The sequence below is a fragment of the Carex rostrata genome, chromosome 13 (assembly GCF_964058835.1).
Source record: "Carex rostrata chromosome 13, lpCarRost1.2, whole genome shotgun sequence".
Taxonomy (NCBI): domain Eukaryota; kingdom Viridiplantae; phylum Streptophyta; class Magnoliopsida; order Poales; family Cyperaceae; genus Carex; species Carex rostrata.
This window is the reverse complement of record NC_135930.1, coordinates 177,223-204,782: the sequence shown is the minus strand read 5'-3', so window position 1 is coordinate 204,782 and position 27,560 is coordinate 177,223. Positions and strand designations below refer to the sequence as shown.

The 27,560-nt window shown below is 34.5% G+C and overlaps 2 protein-coding genes and 1 pseudogene across 17 annotated transcripts; 2 read left to right on the top strand and 1 right to left on the bottom strand.

Moving 5' to 3' along the window:
• Window positions 1–186: 186 nt before the first annotated feature.
• LOC144564856 (putative RNA-dependent RNA polymerase 4) lies at window positions 187–8,475 on the bottom strand. 15 transcript variants are annotated; one of them, XM_078314475.1, is made up of 14 exons: window positions 8,288–8,472; window positions 7,176–7,435; window positions 6,797–6,831; window positions 6,140–6,257; window positions 5,200–5,348; window positions 4,671–4,896; window positions 4,213–4,438; window positions 3,956–4,110; window positions 3,347–3,497; window positions 2,942–3,080; window positions 2,248–2,582; window positions 1,446–1,553; window positions 1,058–1,174; window positions 187–707 (listed from the first exon to the last, which is right to left on the bottom strand). In XM_078314475.1, exons 4-11 carry the CDS (start codon window positions 6,169–6,171, stop codon window positions 2,530–2,532), a joined length of 1,131 nt encoding a protein of 376 aa, XP_078170601.1. In that variant the 5' UTR covers window positions 6,172–6,257; window positions 6,797–6,831; window positions 7,176–7,435; window positions 8,288–8,472; the 3' UTR covers window positions 187–707; window positions 1,058–1,174; window positions 1,446–1,553; window positions 2,248–2,529. The 15 variants fall into 15 exon arrangements, with proteins under 15 accessions (XP_078170601.1, XP_078170595.1, XP_078170594.1 ...); XM_078314469.1 differs by having other exon boundaries at window positions 6,394–7,435; XM_078314468.1 differs by having other exon boundaries at window positions 6,797–7,435.
• A 9,073-nt stretch (window positions 8,476–17,548) lies between these two features.
• LOC144564556 (retinoblastoma-related protein 1-like) lies at window positions 17,549–22,192 on the top strand. Its single transcript, XM_078314155.1, has 9 exons — window positions 17,549–17,803; window positions 18,560–18,664; window positions 18,999–19,129; window positions 19,339–19,435; window positions 19,723–19,769; window positions 20,029–20,206; window positions 20,803–20,869; window positions 21,478–21,556; window positions 21,956–22,192. Exons 1-9 carry the CDS (start codon window positions 17,774–17,776, stop codon window positions 21,978–21,980), a joined length of 759 nt encoding a protein of 252 aa, XP_078170281.1. The 5' UTR covers window positions 17,549–17,773; the 3' UTR covers window positions 21,981–22,192.
• A 900-nt stretch (window positions 22,193–23,092) lies between these two features.
• On the top strand, window positions 23,093–24,520 carry LOC144564377 (SNF2 domain-containing protein CLASSY 3 pseudogene; annotated as a pseudogene). Its single transcript, XR_013514615.1, has 3 exons — window positions 23,093–23,098; window positions 23,419–23,580; window positions 24,011–24,520. The product of XR_013514615.1 is annotated as an SNF2 domain-containing protein CLASSY 3 pseudogene (transcript).
• The last annotated feature ends 3,040 nt before the right edge of the window (window positions 24,521–27,560 follow it).

Below are 27,560 nucleotides of genomic sequence, written 5' to 3'. Positions count from 1 at the left end.
TCCAAGTAAAAATGATACAGAGAGTCAGAGACCCTTCAATTTTTCCTCAATACGAAAATGATACTAGATATACATAGATAACCAGATTATATTTTTCCTCAATACGTACAACTTTTTGTTGTGAGACTAACAAAAAAAACTCTCATAATCCAAACTAAATAGCAAACCCCAGGTGCAAAGATTGCATCAAACATGGTGAAAGTTTCTTCTAGTAAAGTATTGCATCAAACAACACAATTATACAGAGTACTCTAAATGAAAATAAATTACAATTGAACAGATTAGTAATTGCCTACAGTAAAGATTGTAAAGAAAACCACTACAGGTCAATAACGAGAAAAACAATATCAATTGGTTATCTTAACTACCAGTAAATATAGAAGCTAAAATAGGACTGAAAAGTTACACAAAAAATTAAGAAAATAAAAGGCATAATAACTGGTCTGATAAGTTGGCAGATTCTTTCAAATATATCTCATGATACCAGCAAGTTTTAAGCAAGCATCCATGCAAAGCTCCATAGCCTTCTTAACAGAGGTCAGATGAGAAACTACTTAACAAGATGTCAGACAATAAATGGAAAGGTAAAAATCACGGGTTACAAGTCTGACGATAACACCTATACATATCTATACTCCACGAGTTTATTTGTCACAGTAAACATCCTGCCCCCCTATTGTGGCCCAAAGAGGCACCTCACATGCCACCTAACAAAATAATTTAAGCAAAGAAAACAAGACAAAACTTATTGAATAATTAAACTGTCGGTCAGAATAGGGTGAACTTCTTTGGATGTCCCAATAGTTCGATGAACCATAAATTGGTCACTGTAATATGATTTGTCCTCCTCAAGCAGTTGAACTTTCAATTGGCTCCAATTAGTTTAATTCAACCAAAAACCTATGTATGATGGTGTGGAAAACTATTTCTGCTACGAGGGTAAATTTTGCTGAGTTGGACTTTGTTTTTGCTGACATGGACAGTAACATCAGCAAAAATAGCTGGGTTAAAATGTTAGAATGACTAGTTCTTGTAGAGCTGAAATGAAAATTAATACCTTATGAATAGTGAAAGAGGGCCACAAGTACTTGAAACCTAGTAATGGGGCCCGGGAGCAGCTTGTGACGAATTTTAGAAGCAAGCATCTTTCCTTGGGGTTGAAACCCTTTATAACCTGAAAAAATAAATATTAAATCGATTCAGAGTTATCATCAAGATGCCAATACCGTACCAGTATTTTGCTACTTGAATCTAGACATTTCATAGTCCAATGCCTTAGAGAACTTCCTGTTCTTTATCTTTACTTGCATTTGGTTCGTGGATAATTGGCCTTATAAATGGGTAGAATACAGATTGTAAAAAATTTATAACTTCAGCCAACATTGCAAAAAAACAGATGTTTTGCTTAACAAAAATTTAAAAAAATCCATAGTTCCATAAGTTACCTCCCAAAATTGTTTAACTGTGTGACTTGACTCGGAATAACCCCCAGTGTACTTTGTGTTGCTTTGCAAATCAGCCACATCAAAATCTTTCTTTCCTCCAGAGAGTAACTAGATATAACATTTGAGGTTCAGTAAAAATTGAAAAGAGAGAACAGAAAACAAATATTAGGTTCAAAGCAACAAGAACATGCAAATTACCTGATTAAATTCATTAGCATTAAATAAACTCAACCAAGAAGGTGATATGAAATAAAATATTTCAGTGTGACAGTTGATCTTTTATCATCCTTTATGTTATTTCAAATTTTGAATGACATTTTAACCTGGCGGTTTAGCTTGAAGTCGGCCATAGCATGGGCATACTACAACTTATTTTCGCTTGTCACAGAAATATTTTTACCACCAGACCTAAGCTCATGAACAATCATTCTACCACGTAGCACTTCAGTGACTGTAAAATCTAGATAAAGCTCTGATGAATCACCATCAAAATGCTGTTTCATAACAATTTTTTAAAACCTCAGTTCCATATATCCAAGGCAAATTTTTTAAAACCTCAGTTTCGTAACTCTGTCTGAACTGGTTATGAGTTGGTTCAATTGTTAATTTACAGAATTCAATGGTAATTTGGTCAAAATTAAAGTGATATTAGAATAGAACTAGCAAAATTAGGACCGAAATAAAATAAAATAAAACAAACAGATGAATCTAATACTGTTATTTTGCAAATAAACAAGAAATCTGCTACTGGATTGAGAGAGACCAGGTCAAGTCTAAAGGATCGGAGAGGAGTTTAAAGCACCTGATCTACAGAAAGGAGGAGAGCGGCCTGCGACCTACATTCTTCCAAGGATGAGAGGGTAGCAGCGCGCAGTGCAGGATCTCGGGGACGTAGTCGAGGACAAGGTTCAGTTGAGGTTGCAGGCCAACCTCTTCTAATCTGCCCATCCACGACGTGCAGCAGAGGAGAAAGGCGTGGCACGTCTGTGCTGAAGTTGGGGTCTAAAGCGAGGGGCGATAGAGATGAGCGTCTGTGCTGGCGCCGGTCTGAAGCGAGTGAGCGAGAGCTATGGGCCGCTTTCGGCTATGCGGAAAGGGCTGGCGGGAGGGTTTTGGTCTGGCGCCAAAAGCGTGCTTCTAAGAGGGAGCGGCGAGAAAGAAAGCGAATGAGAAAGAAATGTAACGGCGTCATGAGAAAAGAAATAACGGAACAGATAAAAAGACTATTTTATCCCTAAACAACTTAAAGATGGAGATAGCCACTCAAAGGTCAGGATTTAATTAAAACCAATTGCTGCACTACAGCCAAAATAACTTTGCTGCCCTGTAGACAACCCCTTTTTTTAAACCCCTTTGTAGAATTTTTTAAAATGTTATTAAATACCTCAAGTCTTATAGAACAAAATCAAGCACACATACCAACCAACAAGAGAAGCACAATTATCCTTTATTTTGCTTATCTTTTGTGAAATTTGAGTGCTAGAGAAAATGCTTACGGGACAATTGAAGCTTTTCCGCTTTGAATGACTGCACCTTGTCATATATCATACCAAATATACTTGAAGAGTTGTACTTGACTTTCTTTTCCAAAAAATGTGGATATTTGACCACCTTTAGATCATTCCCAACATCAACCTGTGCATTATAGAAAATCCAAATATATATCAGTTACCAATAGTAGCCACAAAATCTTTCGCATGCTAGCTCTAACACTCTTACTATATGTTAATTACAAGTTGATCCTGGCAGTTCAGGTGCCGAGTTGTACTGCCTGGGTCAAATCAGGTGTAGGTTGTTTTGGGTTATTCGGGTTCAGGTCAAGTAGGTCTGGATAATTAGGATCTTACTCACTCCTACAATCCAGTGCATTACCTATAATTTACCCACATAAAGAGAAAAACCTGATTTTCACTCTTGGGAGCATCAAGGGCGTTATAATATATGTTAATTAATTTTTCTATCTTTGACCAAACTTCTCCTTTCTCTACTCCAGGAGTGAGTAAGCGGTCCATATAAACCAACCATAATTCTGCAGCCAAGCCAACAGTGTAACTGCAAGATTAAGAAATCAAGAGTAAACATTTACTATACACGCTCATGGGTTGGGCCAAGTATTGATGCACTATCATTTGACAAACTTTTATGCTTGCTTTTCTTTCCTTTGGCTTGTTTTTATGGTTAATCTCCAGTTGCAAGATTAGGGTAACAGAGGCACAATTGTACAATTTAATGTAATTTTTATAATTTTTGTTGAATGTGATTTTATTTTTATTTGTTTGAGAAGTAACTAGAGAACTGCTAGTAGTGTCACATCTGCAAAAGAAAAAATGAACGGTAAGAACAATGACAGTAAGAACAGGAAATGGTTGGTACTGTACATTGGCTTCATATTTAAAAGGAACAAAGCATCACATATGACTCTTATAACTATTAGGTTGATCAGATTGAACAAAGAAATGAAATCACCTCGAATTTTGCAATTAAAAGAGAGGGATGTGTATGAAACTTACCTTGGCTGAAATCTATTGTTCAGAAAACTGTGAAACAGCTTCCCTTCAAGTTCATTGCTATTCATGTCAGTAATATCCATGTTCTGTACACCTTTCTTTAACAAATTTTCTTCCGGTGGCAACCATGGTGGACTGGGGTTAAAATTCTTTAACAACTGTACAAAATATAAACAATCAGAAAACTACAACAACCATGTTACTTCATTTGTGGCCTGACAAAGCATTTGAGTTCCCATCATTAAAGAAGCCAAACTTACCTCTGGATGTCGAGATACCCAGTACGTATCCCCATCAAAATCACTGTTACCCATTTCATCAGCCAGTGATCTGGGTCCCACAATTGGAAAGAAAATGACAAATTTTGAGTCTCCCACAATTTTTTCCAAACCTTCTACAAAGGTAGCTTTAAGTAGGTGTATGTCTCTAGGATGCAGCCCTAGATGCTTGTACACTAAAACATCTCCCGATACCTGCCCCTTGTCCCTACATATATATTTCAGATTCAGATGTTGCTTAAACTTTAATAGTCTTCTATATTAAGCATTGTACTAAGGGTTTATGGTTTGTAGTTAAAGGCAAACAGGCCAACTTCTGTTTTCTTAAAATCGACTATTCTGAACTTAAAAGTTATCAACATACCTTCCAAATGCACACAAATTAGGGTACACAAGTGTGTTTTTTCTTTTTTGCAAAATCAGGAAAAGAAGTTACATACAGTATTATGCAAACTTGATTGGCACAGAGTTTCCCAGTGGGGTCTGCGGTCCCCATGAGATAGTAAGAGTCACTGATTGGGATTTTTCTTGCCTGGAGACCTTTTATTTCTTCCCCCATCAAAATGCCTAGCCGGTACAGTAAATAAGGCTCATCAAGAGGCATCCCTGACCAGATCATCCTGGCTATCATACGGTCATTGTCTATGCCCTCATTGTTCACTGCAACTGCCATTTACTTAACAAATGGTTATAAAACAGTTTCACCAAGTAAAACTCTGTGTGTGTGTGTGTGTGTGTGTGTGTGCACATGTGTGTGTTTGTCTGTGTGTGTCTATTTTTCTGCTAGAATATTCAGTTGATGGGGTGTCCATGTTAATTTATGTTTTCTCAAAGATAGTTCAAGCTTGATTTTTACAGATGAAATTCTGATCAACACTAAATTGAGTTAAATTTAGATCAATGTGCGATTTGTTACATTTGAGTGAATGGGACTTAATTGCATAATTGATTAAATGGAATAGGATTTACATTTCAAAGCAGCATGTATATCATAACGGGAACACTCGGTTTCTGCAAGAGCAATTGATAGGAGGCCCAAGAAGAATTCTGCCGGAACCCCTCCAAAGTGAAGAAGTGCAATCAAGTATCTTGACAGGAGTACCTTCTTTGGACGGGTGCTGAAAAAGTATAATAAGTCAAAAGATAGGAAACGAATGACGAGCAGTTTTGCAAATGAAGACTGTAAAATTAAGACAATATAATTGCTTAGTCCATTTTTTCTTATTCAGTACCTCGTGTTGACAACTTCCAAAGAGTTAAATGTTTGAACAGCACTCAAAGAAGTTTCTAAGCCCACCCCATAGGATACGGATAATGAATTTATTTTAGTTTTGCGAAATTTTATGATCATGCATGCTACTTTGTACAGGCCGCTAGCATGCATGACCATGCATGTTACTTTGTACAGAGCGGTCTGTTCAAATTTTTCTTGTCAGTTTTCTTGCAACTGCACTCTAATCACCTACTATTTAAGTATAGATCTGAACTTTATATATAATTCATTTTTGTTATTAAACTTTACTTTATCTAATTTCTATTAATCATCTTTATATTTGATTTTTTGGTTATTAACTTTTATTTAACATATTTAAATCAGTCAACTTTGTATATAATTCCTTTGTTACTTTTAAACTTTCATTTATCTAATTTCAATTCATCAACTTTACACTGCTTAATCAATCAAGGCGCCTTGAGATATATATATATATACTGCTTAAAAAGCTAGCATTGGTCACATGCAGATAAATATTGTTCAACAAATAACCATGTAAAAGTTCTCAAACAACAATTCTTACTATTTTCTCAAAAAGTAGGTCAAACACTATTTACTTCATATTTTAGCAAATTTATAAATTGGTCCATGAACTCCTCGAAAATTATAATTTCTAAAATACAACTATTAACTTACTCAAAATTTTCTTGTAGTTCCAAGCTAGACATGTTTCCCTCCTATTCAAGCTTATCTGCTCCAACATGACATAGGATATGTCTACTTTGATAGAAATTAACGCTGGACGCCTAGAGAGCTGTAAAAGTTTACAAGGCCCAACATTATTAGAAATTTCCATTACAAAATTCAATACAAAATTATTAGGCATACATACATGATATTGTTGTCAATATACAAGGTGAAAGCAATTAACCAATATATATACTACGTACCAAAAAAACCATCAATGAACAGCAACACATGATAATTTCAGAAAATACATGGACAACTCTTCACTTGTAAAATAAATTTCTACAAAGGGAAGTTGAAATATTGGCTTAAGAAAATGCAATCAAAGTATACAATTAATACCACAGATGTGGCACTTAATATTAACTCGATTCTTGGTACTGCACCAATCATTCGATCAGGTCTGGCACAGGCATGTACCAAGAAGTACCAAAATGCACATTCTTAATTATAATTTTTTTGTTCTTTGGATTTCAGGCAATTTTTGAACTTTTAACTAATTGGAGACCCACATTAGAAAATGGAAATGTGCATATCCTAGGAATAAAAATGAAAGACTAATTATTAAACAAGGCAACTTAAAAAAAAACAAATTAATCAAGATACCTTAAGAGAGACAAGAAGAAGCTTAAACCTGTCAACTGGAGAGCAGATAAAAGGAAGACTTAAAGAGGGAGTAAGTGGGGTTTTTTAAAGAGAGTTAAGAGGTTGTCAGTTTTTCTGCATCTTTCCAAGAACACTTTGACCACTCTTTTACTGTTTCTTCTCCTATGATAAAAAAAAAAAATCTAAACTTTCATTTATTCTTTAATGTTTCCACACTGTTCCAACCACCCCATTTACTCTTCTCTTTGTATAATGGATTTTAACAAAGGAAAGTTGAAGGCTGGGCTTAAGAAAAACCAGATGGTGAGGAGATGTAAAAATAATGAAATCTAAAACATTTGCCTAATGAGTGAATGTACGCTTATATAATCATGCAAACCTCTAGATGCACACTTATTGACAATCCTTTTACACATGGACTTTCTAATTTTTTTCTCCTTTTTTTCTCTTCTCTTTTTGAGCAAGACAGGAGATGGAGCATTGGGGAGGGCCGTGGGGGGAGTTGGGTGGGCTGAGAAATTTCTTTGTCTGTGAAGGCTTTATATAGACCTTGAATTAGGGTTTTCTCAGAGATAGCGCCGAATGGTCACTAACCCTTCTTCTCACTCGTTATTCTGTAGTTGATTGTGCAGCTCGTTCCTGACATATAGAAAGTTAGTAGGCTAGTAGCTAAGTTAGTAGGCTATTTGCCTGAAGCAAGCTTTCTAATTGCAGTTTCATGCTATATAAAACTTTGCCCTTTTGAATGAGTTGAAATGGCTTGAACTGGAACGAGTTAACATGTGTTGCAATATATGCTTTGTGATCTTGTCAGACTAGCACATACAACTGAAAATTTAGTTACTTTGCTTTTGTGATGTAAAACATACCATTGGTTAGCATATATCAGAATCTTCTGTTGAAGTCAATAAATTCTGATCAGGAGTTCTCTTATTCTAAAAATAACTATTATGTTTAATTGTTTTCATGAATTGAGAAAATTAGTTTCTATGAATTGAGATATTACGACTCGATACGACCAAAGTTTTGATGAGATAAACGATGTATATTGGGAGATAAAATATGAGCATGAATCTAGCTAACAGTGCCTTGTTGTACGGCACAGAACAATATTGTTTTTAAATGGACCTGTTTTCTTCTGTATGGAACTAGCTTCTAGTTGGGTATCAGGTCCATTACAAAATACATCTATTTCATTGTAGTTAATGCTAACACCCACTACATGCAACACAAAATTGAATATGACACTGTTACGAGTGGTACAAATTTAGGCCATGCACTTATGCCATACTGGTACAAATCAAATAACTTTGTAATTCAGAAATAACTCAATAATTCAATTCAGCTTTTATAATGAAAAACGTACCAGTACAAACTGGTACAGGCGAACGTTTTCTTAACTACAGGTGTTCAGTTCCTTCCCAGTAAACAAATCCTCTTACGAAATCATTGATTAAGGAATATCTTGTTGACCGCCAAAGGAGAGCTTACCTGGTCAGGAGAAAGCAAAGATCGCAATGAGCAGCAGTAGCGGAGTCGTAGAGGCCGACGAACTGTCAGGGGTGGAGCCTGGAGGCGCGTTCGGCGGTACACGCGGAGGCGTGAGGGAAGGCGGGTTAGGGTTTAGCGGATTTAGGCGCGCAGCGGCGCACGGGAAGAGTTGTGTGAAGGGAAACAAGAGGGAAGAAAAATGAATCGCGCCGGAAAGGAGGAAAAAGGAATTTGGGCTGAGGTTCTGTGGGCTGTAAAAGGAAAATTAATTGGGCTGTACCTATAATTTTGGGCTACTGGAATAAAACTGAAAAATAAAATCTGAATTTCTCGAGATGAGCCCAACATGTACAGTAAAATAAGCATAATAAAATTTGAATTAGATAGCATAACTTTTATATTTTCCTATAAATGTTGGTTCATCTATAAATGTCACCAACGGTTTGGCATATAAATGTTAGTTCATCTATACTAAACTAACATTCTATAACTGGTGATAGCATAGCATGCCAAGGAGAAAAATGTGTCCTCTCCTACACCAAGAACTTGCACGAGCGCCGGGCTTCAATGCTCAAGCTTACTATTTCCATCATCCTCTGCATCACATTCATGATTGTAGAGGTCATTTGTGGTGTTAAAGCTAACAGCTAGTCTATCAGTTTACAATGAGTCACTAACATTTTCTTTCCAGGTATGCAAGCTTATGTATATGTACATATATTATATATACATATGCATGTATTATACATATATTATATTATATATACATATATTATATATACTGTATACATATACATATATTATACGAGGAGGGTTCAAATGCACCCAAATTTTTGTGCACCCAAATGCACCCTATCCTTTTTCTCCGTTTTCAAAGTCCGAATAGTCAATCCGAACCGTTAGATGCGATCTACATATTAAGATGTGCTTGGAGACCAAATTTTACATTTTTTAGAATTTTTTTACTATTTATTAAGCCACTTTGAAAATCGCTGATCTAATGGTCCAGAAAATGTAAAATCAGCGATTTTCAAAATGGCTTAATAAATAGTAAACAAATTCCAAAAAATGTAAAATTTGGTCTCCAAGCACATCTTAATATATAGATCGCATCTAACGGTTCGGATTTACTATTTGGACTTTGAAAACGGAGAAAAATGATTTGAAAAATAGAGTGCATTTGAGTGCATTTGAACCCTCCTCATATTATACATATATTATAAAAAAATTGAGTTTATAAAAAAAAACTTTAATTATACAAAAACCTTAATTATATATAATTATATGTAATTATATTATACATATATTATATTATAGATGCATATACATATACATATATTATACATATATTATATTATATATACATATACATATACATATATTATATTATAGATACATATACATATACATATATTATATTATAGATAGAGCTAGGCTACGCTGAGTTGCGAAGTAAAGCGACTATTTTACTTCACGCTCATATTTTGCGATTTTAAAGTTCAAAACGTCGATCTGAACCGTTCATCTTGTTCTTCATATTGAAATGTGCTTGGAGACCAAATTTTACATTTTTTGGAATTTTTTTACTATTTATTAAGCAATTTTGAAAGTCGCTGATCTGATGGTCCAGAAAATTTTACTGTTTTTTACTGTTCACAGCAAAACAGCAATTTAAAAAAATGCTTAATAAATAGTAAAAATATTCCAAAAAAATGTAAAATTTGGTCTCCAAGCACATTTCAATATGGATTAAATATCTAACGGTTCGGATCGGTAATTTGGACTTTCAAAATAAAAATACAGCGTGAAGTAAAAACGCGTTTTACTTTGCAACTCACCGTAGACTACCTCATTATAGATATATATACATATACATATATTATATTATAGATACATATACATATATTATAAAAAATAAAAAATCCGGGCCGTGAAAAAAATCCGCGCCCCGGAATAAAAATTATAAAAAAATATGTATATATTTTCGGAGCGCGAATTTTTTCCGCGACCCAGAATAAAAATTACGGAGCGCGGAAAAAATGTGCGGCCTAAATATTTTTAAAATTCCACTCAAAACCTGATTATTTTTAATAAAATAATTTTTTTTTGGGTAAAAATAAAAAACTCAGCCCTCAGGCTATTGTTAGGACAAATATTCTTTCATTTATTGGAGAGTGAGACTCATAACTTTACGGTCTAACTCAATCCGGTGTCTCTTCGACTGTAAAGAGTCCCTTTAAAATTTGTGCAAAGTTAAAAGAACGGTTCGTATCTACTAATTCTAATAGAATGCCTTGTCCGGTCCGAAATTTTTAAATATACCATCATCCCAAAAAAGATAAACTCAAACACCCCGGTTTTGAAAATTTTCGAATTTTGACATGACCGCATCGCCCAGATGCGGCCACTTTTCTGCGGGCCGCATCTAGGGGCAGCGGCCCATTTTTTTTTTTTTTGCTTTTTTTTCATGTGACTTTGAACTGAAAACAGGGTGGCCGTTCCCTCGGGATGCGGCCGTGTCAAAATTCGAAATTTTTCAAAAAAAGGGTGTTTGGGTTTATCTTTTTTTGAACTATGGTATGTTTAAAAATTTCGGTTGTCCGGTACCAGGTAGGATCCGAATTCCAATTATTATGGGTTTTACAAAAAATATAGTACCTTCATTGAACAGTTTCGGACCACTAGTGAAATTCATTTTTTTTTATGAACAAATGCATACAGTAAATGAGAAGATTTGATGTCGGCTCAACCGATGCAAGCAATTGATCAAACTGGATTTCCTATCAACTTCTTTTTTTGTTTTTTTTGAATCAAAACCGGGCAGAAGCTGTCCTAGTACAAAGCTCACCACATGTGACACGCCTAAATTCTATCAATTTGCGACACGCATGACAAACGTGATTTATTGAACAAACAATTGACTTTATTAAATAATGTACTTTATTTATGAAAGGGCATCGAACATGTGGGATTTTATTCGATTTTTCTTAGTTTTTCTTCATTTGACAGTTTTTAATGTAATGCCCGCTCTATGAACAAAATTGCTGGATAAAGTCTGAATAAGTGGTTGTGACTCGACTGAAAGTATTATACACGATCCGATACCGCAGATGATACCGCAGATTTTATTCGTAATTTATTTCTCGCTTTCTTTTTTGATGATTTAGGATCTTAATTTACTAAATTAGTTGAATGAGATAAATCATTCTGTTCTTCTTATATATATGTCAAAATTTTATAAAAAACTACCCTTATTTCGAAATATTTTTATTTATTTTTTATTAATAAAAAATTAGAAAGTATATTCATGGCTGTCGGACAGAATTTTTTATATTATTTGAATATCACGATAGAAAATACTGTTGTTTTAATTCCTGTACCATTTTAATATTATTTCTCAATTTACACAGACTTCTCTAATTGGCAGTATCTTTTGTATTGTTCTCTTTACAATCTAGCTACCGTGTAGCAAGTAAATTACAACGGTATAACGAGTCAAATGCATTTGTTACATGTTACGTTTATTAACATTTATAGTGACACAAATTCACAACAAAAGTTTTTTTTTTATGTTCAATCTCATGTGATGTTCTCCGTGCAACACCTACATTGGAGCATTCGAATAGTTCAAAACTTACCCGCCTCATGATAAGTTATGCAATCTCAATCATACTATAAAAGTTTGTGAAATTAAATATTTGTTGTTTTGTAGTAAGCCGCCACCCCCCCCCCCCTCAAATTTTAATCTAAATTGCAAAATATTTTTGTACTACATTAAATTGATCTGTAAATGTGTCTAAAAAGTTTTATAATAATATAATTAAATAGACCGAAATGATGCGAAACTTTTATTCCCAGTATTAAAAATATGTAGATATGATGCTTTTAATTAATCAAAATTCAAATGACCGAATTCATGTTAATCAAAATTAAGAATGATAATTAATTAAATAAATTTGATTTGTTTAACCCAATCTCTTATTGCTCCCGGTGTTTGGAACCCAGTCTGTTGCATTCAGATAAATGAGAGAATTGGATCACAAAGTTATTTGTGAGACAGGGTCCATTTTTTTCCCCCCATTTTCAATAATCTTGATCGCTGGCGGTAAATAATAGGACGTGTCGTGCCACATGGCCGAGATTGATTGCTACAGTTTATATTTATTTACTTCGATGGATCTAGCACAAAAAATGACTATCACGGTGAGGCGGTCAGCCCATGTTTTTTTTAGTAATTTAAGAGCATCTCCAACAGTAATTGCTTATGCTGATGTGTCAATTATTTTTGTAATTGCTGGGTTGTATGGCTATTGCTTATTTAGCAATTGTTGGAAAGAATTGCTTAATAAGAAATATTTTTTTTTAAAATGAGTTGGCCAAATGTTTAATTCTTATTGGTCAAATGTTTAATTCTTAATTGTTTGGTTGATTGCACCAATGTAAGAGTGGATTGCTTAATTTTTAAAATTTTTATAATTGCTAATTTAGCAATTAATTTCAGTTGCTGGATTGGAGATGCTCTAAGAGATTTGAATGGTAGACCGGGTGTACATGAAATCTGATTCACGCACATGCTTCCCTTTTTCCCGTGCTAAGAAGCGAGCGTCTCCAATTAAACAATTCCTAACCATATTCCATGCCCTAATCGTCTCCATTTATACAACTAACCAGTGTATAAGGAAAGAATGGAGGTTTCTATTTCTAATAGAAACGAAGAAGAACAATGAAAAGAGGAATGCTAAAGGGATGGCGGAGAAAAGGAGAGAAAGTACTGACCATTTACTTAGCAAAAAAGAGTTGGCCAGGAGATCTGACTTGTGCATTTTTTGACCACCATGAGAGTACTGACCATTTATTTATACATTGTTCATATGTACGCTTAATATGGGATTGGATTGCAACATATAATTCATTCCCCTTTACATATAATTCTTTAGATGATTTATGGTTACTTGATGCTTCTATCCCCTTAAAGGATAGACTCCTCGTAGAATTGTTACGGGGAGCTATCTTATGAAATGTATGGTTAGAAAGAAATAAAGTTATTTTTAATGATAATACTACTCCCATTTCTGCTAAATCATTAGGGTTTAAGATAATCTCTTTAGCTACTTTTTGGTGTAAGTCTAGCTTTGACAATTCATACTTAAAATTAAGTTTAATGCTTCCATGTGATGTTAAGGACCTTCCAGATCAGATCTTGGGAGAGGAAGAGGAGTCCACCCAAGTTCTTGGAGCCGGCAACCCCCCAGATCATATGTCTGGAGACGAGATGTCGGATGAGGATTTATTGGATTACTAGTCTCCTAGGATATAAGCGTTTTTTTTAGACTTTTACTTTGCTTAGTTATCATTTTGTTTCTATTTTAGATTTTGATGTGGTACTATCTCTACTTGTATGCTTTTATATTTGTTGGTGGTGACTTGATATATGACTTTTCATATTTGATTTTGGTACCTATTTTAGGTACCATATCAGGTATGCTTGATTTATATGAAATCGGTGGTAATACCACTATTTTTCAAAAGAAAAGGAGAGAAAGTTATTAGATATCAGAGAAGGGAGGAGGAGAAAGAGAGAGAGAGAGAATAGCCTCGAGATTTGTGCCATTCGAGAAGCCTAGTAACTCTAGACTCGTGCAACGTATAAGGTAGGCGAGCCTAACACTTGGCGAGTCGGTACTTTGGTTTTAGCCGCATCGCCGCTTCAAGATCGTGCTATGTATCTAGCGTGAAATGCGGGATAAGTCCTCAAGTGGTATCAGAGAAGAATTGAAGACAAGGCTACTAACTCTATTTATTTCTTCTTTTTGCTTGCCCATCACTTTAATTTGTAAGCAAATTTTGTTATTATTGTTTTTGAGTTTAGGTTTAGTCATCAACCTATAATTTTGCATGTCACTAAGAGGAGCGATGTTGGAATTTCTGGGGCAATTCCAATCTCAAGGTATTATTCTGCCTTCTAGAGTCGGTATATCAAACTTGATCCAATTAGTATTCTCATTTTTGAAGAGAGCTTTAGCAAAAGGGAAGAAGGACGAGATAACCATGGCTCAGAGAAGTAGATAAGGGTAAAATAGTCAACTTAATTTTTAATAAGAGATAAATAATATATTTATTAAGAAATGAGGATAAAAGAAATGATGTTTAGTTTGAATGGGTAAATAGGATATTATGATGTTTTGATGGGTAAATTGGCAATTTTTTAATTTTTTATGGGTACACCAGCAATTTTCCCATTAAAAAAATACAACTTTTTAGCTTGACTGCTCCATTTTTAACAAGATCGGTCATTGCAAAACTTTTAAATTTGCCTGCTGCGTATTACTTTTTATACTTTTTAAGATAGTTCAAGAATCTTAATTTAATCAAAATAAGCATGCAGTTCATTATGAAGAGCAGCGCTACATACAGAGATTACTAGTTAACTCTGGGGGTCTAGAAACATAATTTGAAATATCAAACATAACATCCATATTGCATACTTTTGTTAGTGTAATAATCTAGAAGTCAATAATACGATAAATTATCATAAAGCTTTGTTCATGAATTGAATGTTTATCATTTTGTTGTCTTGAGTATTATTGAAATTATGGATCATTTCGAGTTCATGATTGAAATTGTGAAACTCCATAATATAGATAATATATACTCTTAAAAGTCACTGACCAAAGTAATTAGCAGGAACACTAATTACCGCGATAAGGTTAGCATGTGGATTAAAAGATGGTTAAGTTTTACAAACCACCTGACACGAGATGTCATTTTAATCACATAGATACATGTTCTAGGAACATGGTATTTGACAGACCCCGAATGAAACATTAAATAGAATTGTGTTCGTGTCATTTATGTTTTCATTCAGTGTCAAGTTCTACAGTATGAGGTATTTATCGTTCCTACTAAGAAATATGTGTGTGTGAGTGTTATCTAACGCTGTCCGTAAAAAGCAGTCATAACGGTAGCATTTTCATACGTATAGCTTAGCTGAGGAAGTGATAGTCTGCCAAGAATACTATTTGTCCCTCGTATCTCTATACGAGCTATAGCATCACTGGGCCCCTTGATAGAGTTAGATTATCTGCATGCAGTATAATTACAAGAGTAATTATATTTGATAATCTGCTCAAGATCAAGAAAAGATACAGCTAGCAAGGATGACACACATCTACCTTGAAACTGATCTGATAGCTATGAGACAGAAGAACTGACACAAGTAAATTGTTTACTGGATCGTGATAATGTACAGTACATCATCATCTATGTAATTGGATGGTCATAGTGTATACTGCCAGATGCCTCCTATGATTATAGAAGTTAAAACAGTTTTAATTCTATTTACCAACATAACACAGATCCTATTGGGTCACACCATATAGGAGATAATCGGAGAATCTTATTGCGATTGATTATAAATTGGTTATGATCAATATTAAGATGGTTATAATTAATTATACGTGTTATAATTAAATTATACTTGTCATGTTAAAAATGACAAAGCAAAAACTAATGGTTATAATTAGTTATACTTGGTATAATTAATTATAATTAATTGTACGTCATTTAGAATGACAAACAGAAACACTGGTTAGTTTATAAACGTGTTTGACATGTTGTATAAAAATTACCAAACGAAAATCGTAGACGAATATAATTGTACATGACAATTATACATATTTGATTTGGATATTTACTATTCATAATGGGTTTGGGTTAATGGGTTTAGAATCCATTAAACTAATCTAACCAATATGAAGTTGCAAAATCAAATTTGAATGCCAAAAGGGCATTTTGGTAATTTTGGCAACTTCGGGGGTATTTCGATCTTTTGCGAACCTCCTCAAATGCCTATTTATAGAGGGGCATAGGTGAAAGAGAAAACTCACTAATTCTCTCTTTCTCTGTTTACGGTTTTTCGGATTGGTGAGTAGTGTTTTATCGAATTTTCGCGGTATTTCAGATTTGATTTATTAGTGAATCTGATCAAACGAAAAATCTCGGTGAATAGTGCTTTTGCAGAATTCCGCGGTTTATAGTTTTTCTGGCAAAAGAAATAAACCGTTCTTTGGTTAGTCCTGGTGGATAACCAATAGAGGTATCACACGTGTGATACTCCGAGTCGATTCCTTCCCTGGCGAGGCTCTACTCGCTCGGTCTGCATTCCAACTGTGATTTGGAAACAAGGTATAAACATGTTATATTAATCTATTTAATTGATAAATAGATTTAATGTTTTAGAAATCAATTATGGAGTAGATCTGTAAATAGGATTAAACGGATCTTCTTGATTCATTTAATCCGTAACTTAAGATAGATGTAAAAGTTTTGTTTTACTCTTTCCGCACCTTAAGCATATAAATGGGTTTGAACAGTCAAAACCCCAACATACTTAATCAATGGGTTTGAACAGTCAAAACCCAACAACTTTGTCATATATGCATTGAATTTGGTGCATAACTTGAAAAACTAAGGTTGTATGCAGCAATTGTTTACATTTTATTCTATGGAATTTTATTTTTTTATTTTCTTCTATGAAATTTAATTTTTTTTAATTTTTTCTATGAAATATAATTTTTTTTGCTATCTTCTATGGAATGAATTTTTTTATTTCTTTTATAGAATTGATTTTTTTCAATTTTATCTATGAAATTGAAATTTTTTCTATTATTTCTATGAAATTGAATATTTTTTGCAATTCCTTCTAAGACCTTTCACCTCTCACCTGTCGAGTCAACTGAGCTGGGGCAGACTTGCTCTCTTTATTATATGGATTCCTGATGCTAAAATCTGCTATTATTCCTCATAACAGTTATTCCGATTCCAACAATTGAAATAACAAGATTCCGTTATTCTCAACGAATAACATTAGATTTATTTCCAAATAATTCATATCATCTAAACTCCAAATAATTCTTCTCTTTGTAAGGTCTCTCTCTAAAAAACACTCTATTCTATGAAATTAAAAAAAGAAATTATAGAAACAATTTTCATTAACTCCCTTCTATGGAATTAAAAAAAAAATTAATCTTTCTAGTTCATTAAAAAATCTTTTACTTTTCTTAACGCATAATTCGTATCCTCTGAGATATCTCAAAGTTTGCATGACTTTATGGAAAATCGCAACCGTTTAAATATGTTATGCACGAATCTCAAAGCACACATAATACAGACCCCTACACCACCCCCGAATAGGCACCGAATACGTCGGTCCCACAAAAGTTGAGATATCTCAGAAGATAGGCACTCTAATCACTAGAAAGGAACCCTGGACTTAGCGAAATTTTTTGAAATCCATTTCGAAAGGGTTCTTCACTGCGTTCGCCGCACCGGCCGATCCGAGCCCCTCAAGTTCAATATCGTTGTTCTTTCCCGCACCAAGACGGAGCCGCCGCACCGGTCGTAGAGGGACCCGATCTGAGCCAGCGCCGTGAAGTAGCCGCCGCACCGGCCGTAGAGTTGGAGGCTGCTAAGGTCACCGTTGGTGCAATGGAGGCCCAATTTTTGCGCTATTGCAAGGTCTCTCTCGCTAAACCTGAGGCTTAGGGTTTAGGGTTTAACGCTAAACCTGAGGCTTGCTAGATAGTTAGAAAAACGATTTTCTGTCAAATTGGTTTCGGATGGGTTTTTCAGTAAATTACCAAGTGCTGAGATATTATGCCCTGAAATAGCGCTCATATTTAAAAAAATAAAAGAAAAATGATGGCCTTTTAAATCGCCATGAATTAGTTGCTGGTATATTACCTACCACCAGTGATTTGGTTCACAGGCCAATTTGACTAAGTTTGATGAGAGTTAAATCTTTCATGGTTTGTTTAGTATTCAGTTGCTGAAAGGAGGGTACTGTTGAGAACAAATTACATTAAAACAACAACAATGAGGTTATTTGCTTTAACTGGAATTTTAATTGCACAACTGAGTTTTATTGCACATGGATGGCAAACTTCTGTTTTTTGGTTCAAGTGCCAGTTTGAATAGGTTTGATGAAAATAAAATCTTTCATGGTTTGTTTAGTGTTCAGTACCTGAAAGGATGTACTGTTGAGGACAAATTACTAAAAATAACAACAATAGAGGCTATTTGCTTTAACTAGAATCTTAATTGCCCAGGTGAGTTTTATTGTACATGGATCACAGAGGTTTAATTAAGGACCACTGAGGTTAATTTTGCTAACACGTTGATTCAACAATTCTTACAAACTGAGGCTTAGTTGTCAAAAGAAGGTTCTGTTGCGCTAATCATTAGTAACTTTGTTGTTGATCCAATTGTATCCAGGTCAAGCTAGAGCTAGAAGAGAGCATGATCACAGAAGCTATGCACCTATATGGAGTGTCCAAACATATACTAACTTCCAGCTTATCTACATTTGGGAGTGGACTGGTAAAAAATATATATATACCTTTTTGTATTTGAAATGTAACATCTGCTCATATCTAGGGTCTATACACTATAGCACTGATTTTACATTTGGGCTTTAAATTTTTTAATTTTCAATCAGTTCCAAAAAAATGTTAGTTGTTACTGTGAATCATGCGAACTCCAAAGCCATCTATATCATTAAAAAATTACAATTTGGGTTTTAGTAGTCTTAGCAAGTAAGGAGAAACCAATTAATCATAAGATTTGCTTTTGTCTACTTGGATTTATTTTCTTGTTGATGAATTATTTTACTTCCATATTTAAATCTGGTGTTTTTTCCTTTGCAAATGTGTAGCCAGAGGAGATGGAGAAATATTGGTGGGCATTTATTGTGCACTGTGTGATCAAGCTAACCAAAGAGAGGTCAAAGAAAGAAAACCAGGCTACGGTTACACTCTGCCAGATTGTGAAGGCGTTTCAGCTCAAGTAATTTCTCTCTTCCTCCCTCCCTCCCTCCCTCTCTCATTTTTGTTTTTGTTCATATTTTAACAGGGTTGTATCATATTGGTAATTTTTTTGTTTTGACGTCGATTTTTCCTTTTCATTCCATACTTTCTGTATGATATTATAACTTTCAAAAGACATAATGCGACCTTGCTAATTTTTGAAAATTGTCTCTTATCTGAATTTAACAGCATTGTAGATTTTTTCAAAGAGTTTCGTCAGTTTTGTCTCAAAGCCGGATATATTTTGATAGGCTTCCATGGTTCTGATTGGCAGAAGAGACTCGAGGTATTGAACAAATTCCTTCTTTCAGCCAGCTGTACAATTACCTGACATGGATTACCCTGAAATTATCTGATTGCTAGACAATAACCTCAAGGAAACAGAAAGAAGTCATTGGAATTAAAACAAATAGATATCAATTGGACTCCAAACTTGTACCTGTTTTGATTTGGTACCCATCCTAGTGAAGTATTTTACCAGAATCAACTGTTATGGTACCAAAAATGCCCTAATATCTCCATAACTAACAATTAATATAACAAAACATCAATTTTTCTTTTCCTTTTCCGTAGCTGGAGGAGATGCAAGCCAATATTGTCCATTTGAGCCTACTAAGCCGGTAATCTTATTTTTTTTATATAAATTTAAATTGAAACTTTTGGTGATCGGCCCATGGGTAATTGAGTTATTTCTGTCAAGATGTGGTTATATTTTTTTCCCTTTTTTTCCTGTCAAGATGTGGTTCTATTCATACATGGAAAGCATCACAAGTGTCATAGGCCTGTATGTATTGTCACGACACTTATGCGTAGCATATTGTACTAAAGTGTAAAGAGGACAATATCCTCACTTGCTAATTCTTATTTATATATTATCAGGTATTACAGGCGTGCATATGAGGAGCTATTTGTAACAAATGAAGCAAATGGTTTTAGCAATGAGGAGATGTCGGACCGGTACCGTTTTGGGTGGTTACTATTTCTGGTTCTCAGAGTTCAGGCTCTAGGCCAGCGCAAGGATCTTGTCACCTCCACAAATGGGCTAGTCTCTGTGTTGGTGAGTCATTTATTATAATTTCTTTAATAGGATACTATTTTTTTTTTTTTTGGAAGGCACCTTTTCCATCATATTTGCATCAAATCTACATAGAACTCGCATGTTTAAAATTAACACCCGGCGTTCATGAGATTATACGCGAACAATACCCACCTGTTGGAATTAAATTGATGTCATACTAAGTCAAGCAAAAGTTTGCTAAAGCATCTCTTGTCTTTTCCATATGCTCAAAACTTGTTTTTACGTGACAAAGCCGTGTCTATCTTTCGTTTGGCTTGATGTCTAGCTTAATTTGGGATCATTAGGAGTGGGAGAGAAACTGCTCGCTCTTAAAGGATATATGTTGTGGACTAATAGTTAAATGTCATGTGCCAAGTACCCTAAGATGTTGAATTGGAAAAATGAGAAATGGTGCTGTTATCACTAGCTATGTAATGCTCAGTCTATTTTGGATGAGACTTCTCTTAATAAGAGCGAGTGCTATACATGACCATCCACAAATTTTCATGAGTATATATAATATATTGAGGTTTTCTAGGTGACAAAAGGATATTTTCCTGCAATAATTTGTTGCCTGATGTACATTAAAAATGTAGGTGTTGCTCACAATGCACACGCCGGTGCATTTAAGAACCTTCAGATTCAGTAATGCGTCACTTTTTGGTATTTATTATTTCTCTATATTGTCTTACAATTCTGGTATATTATTGGCTCACTATACATTCATTTCTTACAATGTTGCAACCGAGACCCCAATTTTTCTGCTTATAATGTGTTTTGCTAGCAAAGGAAGTCTGTTAAACTCCTACACCTTTAAGATATTGAGAATTTCATCTGTGTAACATTGAAGCATCCATAAGTAACCTTTTCTAACTTCACACTTCATCAGACAATTTCTCAAAATTTCTTATAAATATTATTCAAGATCAGCTTCTAATTAGTTAAAAAACCAATTTTTTCCTCTTTTTTCTGCTCTGTGCGTAGTTTTGGGGTTTAGGGTTTTCTACCAGTTTGCTTAATTTTTTTTAAATTTCTATTTTTTCCCCTTCTCCTTTATTCTGTAATTTAAAAGGAGAGAAGGGGTGACTAACTCAGATAGACCGTTCAGGTATTAAATATGCAAGGTTTACTGTGCATAAAATTTCAAGTATGTTGCTATTTCGTATTTATTTATTTCTCTGGAAGGTATTATATTTATGTACGAGTTATCGTTATAAATTGTATGTTTCAATGTTGGATACTTTGTTTTGATTTAATTTTCAATTTGACAGTTGCGATTGGAGCTGTTTCGTTTCCTTCACCTATTTCTTTTCTGAACTGGAATTACTTCGTCTTGTCTCCAAGTTTCAGGTTTGTATATTTTAGTTAAATTTGTCGAAAAAATTTGCCGAAGCAATGCGAGGCCTCTGCCTAGTATAATCTATCTTATAGCTTAATTTTGGATCGGTGAATGAACAGTTTCATGAATAGTAACACCAACAGGTGGTCCCCATATTTATTACCTAACATTTACAAGTGGTCCCTTGTGTAACGAATTCCTTCCAAATGGTCTAGGCCTACTTGACCTGAACCCAAATAACCCAAAAGGACCTAGACCTGATTTGACTTAACCAGTACAACTTGGCACCTGAACTGCTAGGACCAACCTGTAGTTTATAAATACTAAAAGTGCTAGAGCTTGCATGTGAAAGATTTTGTGGCTGCTATTGGCAACTGATATAGATTTGGGTTTGATTTTTCAATGCACAGGTTGAGAAAAGAAGGCCCATTTTGAAAAATCAAGTGCACATACCAACCCAACAAGAAAAGCACAATTCACCATTATTTGATTATCTTTTGTGAAATTTGGAAACAAAAGCGAAGGTTTACCGGTCTATTGAAGTTTTTCCGTTTTGAATGACTGCACCTTGCCATATATCAAACCAAGTATAGATGTACAGTTCGAGAGCTTTCTCAAAATGGGCCTTCTTTTCCAAAAAATGTGCATTGACCCCATTTTTTGGAAAAGAAGGCTCATTTTGAGAAAGCGCTCGAACTCTACATCTATACTTGGTTTGATATATGACAAGGTGCAGTCATTCAAAACGGAAAAACTTCAATAGACCGGTAAACCTTCGCTCTTGTTTCACCCAAGTTCTGATTTGAATATAATTTATAGACTACTGTTCTAATCTAGTGCTATCTTTGGTTTGTTTCTATACGCTAGCAACCATAGTTACATCCACATTGAGTCAAACATAGAATGAGACAGCATCACGACTCTCAAACAATATTCAAATAAGGAAGAACATGGGTTTCATATTAAACCTTGATACCATATTAGATATATATATATATATATATATATATATATATGTAAAGATGATAAAATTTGATATATTTTAACATACAATTGATCTAAAATTATTACGATATGTAATAATTATTGATCGTTAATCAATTATCAAACAATATTTAAATTGTATGAAATTTGAATGTCATCTATAATATGTACAATAACTTACAAATTTATTTTGTTTGGATTTGTTTGAATTTTTCTTAAATTTAGTTCAAATAAAGCATTGTCAAAAAATCCCTCATTGATTAATTAATCAAGTCACTCTTACATCCATAGTCACATGATTTGCGAATTAAACTCAAATAATTCATTTTTTTGTGATGTCGAACCGATCACCTAATTATTCAGTTGACCAAACTTTGATCGAATTAAATTTGAATAATTTGTGATTTTTTGTCCTCCATAAAAAAAAAATTCAAGTTTTGAAATACATTAATGTGATTTTGTCCTCCATAAAAAAAATTCAAGTTTTGAAATTTTATGTTTTTAATAAAAGGTAAAATCTTTTTCAAATTAAGTAAAATACAAGACACTATCTAAAATAAAATATGTCTGTAATTTTATTTTGTATTGTTTAGACAGCAGTTTGGAAAATATCACTAGATTCATCAATGAAGTAAATGTATGCTAGAATTATAATATTACGAAAAAAACATGGCTCAGGAGCAAATCACCGCTAAAATTTCACTCGAATAATTAAATATTGGTTTAGTTTTACATAATTTGCAGTTAATTCAATGAAATTCTTCACAATAATAAAAGGCCGAAATTTTTATTAATACCTCGAAATTTTTCAAAACTTTGTACCCATGCATTGGACTTCTCATACTTAAATAAAACTGCCTTGTAAACTTTTTTCTTCTACATTTTGTAGGTTTTAAATTTAGATGAAGGTGCAGTATGGGATCAGACTTCTGATATTAATGGGTACTGCCCAAATGGACGGCATGATTTGATATTAGATGAACAAATTGGGGTTATTTGCAAGAATTGCTCCTTTGTGAGCATTGAAATCAGATACATCCTCCCTGCCATGGTATATCTGCATTTGCTTTTGTCCTTTTTTATTACTAGAAGGTGTGTCTATTAATTGTATTATGAACAGAATATGTGATGCCATGTTAGTAACATTCATTTGGAATAATGAGAGAATATAGCAAACTATATAGTTCCAATATGCGGGTGATTCTTTACTTAAGATTCTCTCTTTTATTTTTAATTTTTTTATAGTGAACCAGATTAGGATTAGCATATGCCTTGCAATACTTTTACCATTTCAGTGTGGTATATTTAATAACATGTAGAATCAATAATCTCTTGTTTCACAAGATGAGCATTTCTACCCTATATGAACTGCATATTTATAAATTTTACTTGTGCCCCCAACCACTTTTTATCTTTTCCTGTATCATGGTACATAATTAGTTAGTAAACGTTTCTCATTATTTGAATTTCATTTAATTCAGGCTACTAGCATGGTTGGCAAATCAGCATGGAGAGTCTCTACCTCTGAGGCAAGGAACCCACTCCAGTATAGTAACGGTAACCTATGTGCAAATGAGGAAACCAGTGAGGAGGCTAAGCTATGTTACAACACCCTAAATGGTACAGTGTGGGATCTAATTCCCAGCACATTCTCCACCATGTATGCACATCAACGCGAGGCAATGGAGTTTATGTGGAACAATTTGGCCGGAGGGATTGACCTCGACTCCCTGCGCAGTGGGCCCCCCACTGATGTCATCGGTGGATGCGTTGTGTGCCATGCACCCGGCACAGGAAAAACCCGGCTTGCCATTGTTTTCATCCAAACCTACTTGAAAGTCTTTCCAGATTGTCGGCCTGTTATAATTGCGCCACGTGGGATGCTCTACACATGGGAGGAGGAATTTAAAAAATGGAACGTTAACATTCCATTTCACATATTAAACACAAGTGAGTACACCGGGAAGGAAGACAGTGAGATAAGAAATTAAACTGGTACGAAATGGGAAACGCTCTCAGAAGTTGACCCGGTTGGTGAAGTTGTGTACCTGGAATAAAGGCAATGGTATCCTTGGGGTGAGTTATGGCCTTTATACAAAGCTAACACTTGAGCGGTGCAAAACCGAGGAGGATGCTAAGGTAAGAAAGGTTCTACTAGAAAGGCCAGGACTAGTTGTACTTGATGAAGGGCACACACCGAGAAATGCAAGGAGTTGTTTGTGGAAAACCCTAGGGAAGGTAAAATCGGATAAGCGGATCATTCTCTCAGGCACCCCATTTCAGAATAATTAATTTCATGGAGCTGTACAATATTTTGTGCTTGGTTCGGCCTCAGTTTGCTGAAAGATTCTTGATCAAACGGCCAAAAAGAGGCCGGCATCAACCTATATTGATCCTAACGAAGGTAAAGGAATCTGGAATTCAATCACTAGTAATGTAATTAATAGATGATAATGCCGAAGAGGTTAGAGCAATTTTGAAACCCTTTGTGAATATACACACTGGGAATATTCTCCGAACCCTACCTGGGTTAAGGGAGTGCGTTATTATTCTCAGCCCTAGTTCGTTCCAGAAGGATGTTATTAATTAAGAAAGTGGAGAGCATTGGTACAGGTTGTAATTTTGAAACTGAATACAATATTTCCTTGGCCTCAATTCATCCTTCCTTAGTTGCAACTTTAAAATTGACAGAGGAAGAGGCTCTGCTTGTAGACAAACAACAATTGCAAAAGTATCGATTAAATTAACCCAATTAAAAACCCTCAAAGATAAACACAAAGTATTTTGGGGTCCCTATAAAATTAACATGCCTTGTACCATTAAATAACTATAGAAAAAATCAAAATCAAATGTGCATGATTCAGTGTCACTTTTTACAGATTTTTTTTTTTTTTTGAGATCTGTACAACAATTACGCGAAAAATTCAGATGGAATGCAACATATGATAACTCGCCAAATATGTAACATCTCAAAAAAAAAAAAAAGTTATTATTTACGGTTAAAATATATTTTTATAATACTATAATTATTGTAAACGTCTCTGCTGAAAAAAAAAAAATAATATATCCAATCAAAAAGCTAGATGCAAAACCAAATTGGAAGTTTCTTTCAGCCTGGATTAATTTTCTTTTTATATTTTTCTTGTGCGCTGGATCCCAAATCCCAATCAAATGTAAATGGAAAATAAAATGGAAAGGTGTAATTGTTGATTCTTGCATGAAACTCAGCCAATTGTGGTCCATCAACCATCATCCTTGTGTCATCTTTTTATATAAATTCAAATAACAAAAACAGAAATTGATTTTTTTTTTTTTTTTGAGAGAAGTGGCATTGCCACCGATTTCCATTAACATGAAAACCAAAGTTTTACAGAGTATCACCGGTACCTCTAAGATGTAACCGGACAAACCACAAAATTCTTACAAAAATACCCTATCAGCGAATACCCACAGAGAGACCAATATTATATCAGAACCTACAAACAACAAAACAGAAAAGCACACAAAACAAAATATAACAGCAAACTATAAAAGTAGAAAATATCAGTTAAGACTCTCCATCTTCCATAGACGCCCAAGGCACCAACTGCAATTCATAGTTATCATCCAAAGCTGTCCCGCCTCCATTCGTAAGGATTGTAACCTGTGTATCCCCCATGGAAATAGCCCGCGTTGTACCTAATAGGTCCTTCACATCACAAGGCATAATAAGCTTTAGTTGTGCAGTTAAATCTGATTTCTGTTGGGAAGCCCAAAAGAAAGCAAGTGAAATAATCTTTGAACCTAAAGCTTGAATATTTAAAATATTGCCATTACGGAACACAATTCTGTTGCGATCCAACCAAAGAGACCATAGAACTGCTCCACGTATCATTTCTACAAGATTAGCATCCTTCAATGGTATACAGTAATCAAGTTCCCATAACTGACCTACAGTAGTACTATCAAACACAAAATTATTAAAAGTAGCTATCCAAGACCAAATTGAGTGTGCCACCGGACATGTAACAAAAAGATGATCAACCGACTCCAACTCAGGACAATAGACACATCGCTGATCGCCTTGCCAACCACGATTACCTAAATTAACCTTGGTCAAAACCCTGTTCTGCTTGATAAGCCACAAAAAAAAATTTATTTTTAAAGGAATATGAGCTTTCCATATACCATCAAAACTATCACATAGTACCCCACCAAATTCTAACCATCTGTATAATGAATTGACAGTAAACTGACCATGCGAAGTCCATCGCCACCTAATCTGATCCAAATTATCTCCTAAAGGAAAATTATGAAATTGATTTACTAAGGAAACCCATTCCGTAAGAGATGAACCATTCAATTGTCTACAAAAAGGAATAAAGATCCCATTATTACAAAACACCTGAGAAACCACAATATTTCGATCATACACAAGCTGAAATAAATGAGGATAAGTATCAGCTAAAGGAATGTCACCCACCCATCGATCCAACCAAAATCGCACAACAGTACCTGATCCTATATTCCAATCAGAACTTACTCTCATAATTGGTATAAGTGTGAGAACATCTTTCCATAAGGCGGACTTAATTCCTAACTCACCTGTTAACGAATGTTTATCAATTAAAATCTTTTTCCAAGTACCCTGTTCCCGAGACTCATAGAATCTCCACAACCATTTAGCAATCAAAGCCAAATTCATTTTATAGAGATCTAAAACACCAAGACCCCCCTGTTTCTTACTACAGCATACTCGATCCCACGCTATAAGCGAATATTTTTTCCGAACAGTATTCCCTCCATACCATAAAAATTTACGACGAAGCCTATCAATTCTGTATCTAATTTTACTAGGCATCTTATACAAGGACAGCCAATACAAAGGTATAGCAGATACTACAGCATTCAAAAGAGTAACCTTCCCCCCCATAGACAATGGTTTACCCTTCCAAGTTTGTAACCTTTTTTCAATTTTCTCAACCAAAGGTAACCAATCGCTAACCTGTAATTTTTTCCAGTGTAAAGGAACCCGTAAATAAGTAATAGGTA

Coding starts and splice junctions, on each gene's coding strand:
- LOC144564856 (XM_078314467.1), bottom strand. CDS start 6,171: ATGTCTAGCTTGGAACTACAAGAAAATTTTGA. Junction 4,111..4,212: donor GGGTATCTCGACATCCAGAG/GTAAGTTTGGCT, acceptor TATTTTGTACAG/TTGTTAAAGAATTTTAACCC. Junction 3,081..3,346: donor CTCCCAAGAGTGAAAATCAG/GTTTTTCTCTTT, acceptor TATAATGCACAG/GTTGATGTTGGGAATGATCT.
- LOC144564556 (XM_078314155.1), top strand. CDS start 17,774: ATGGAGGCCCAATTTTTGCGCTATTGCAAG. Junction 19,130..19,338: donor GTGAAGGCGTTTCAGCTCAA/GTAATTTCTCTC, acceptor TGAATTTAACAG/CATTGTAGATTTTTTCAAAG. Junction 19,436..19,722: donor ATTGGCAGAAGAGACTCGAG/GTATTGAACAAA, acceptor CCTTTTCCGTAG/CTGGAGGAGATGCAAGCCAA.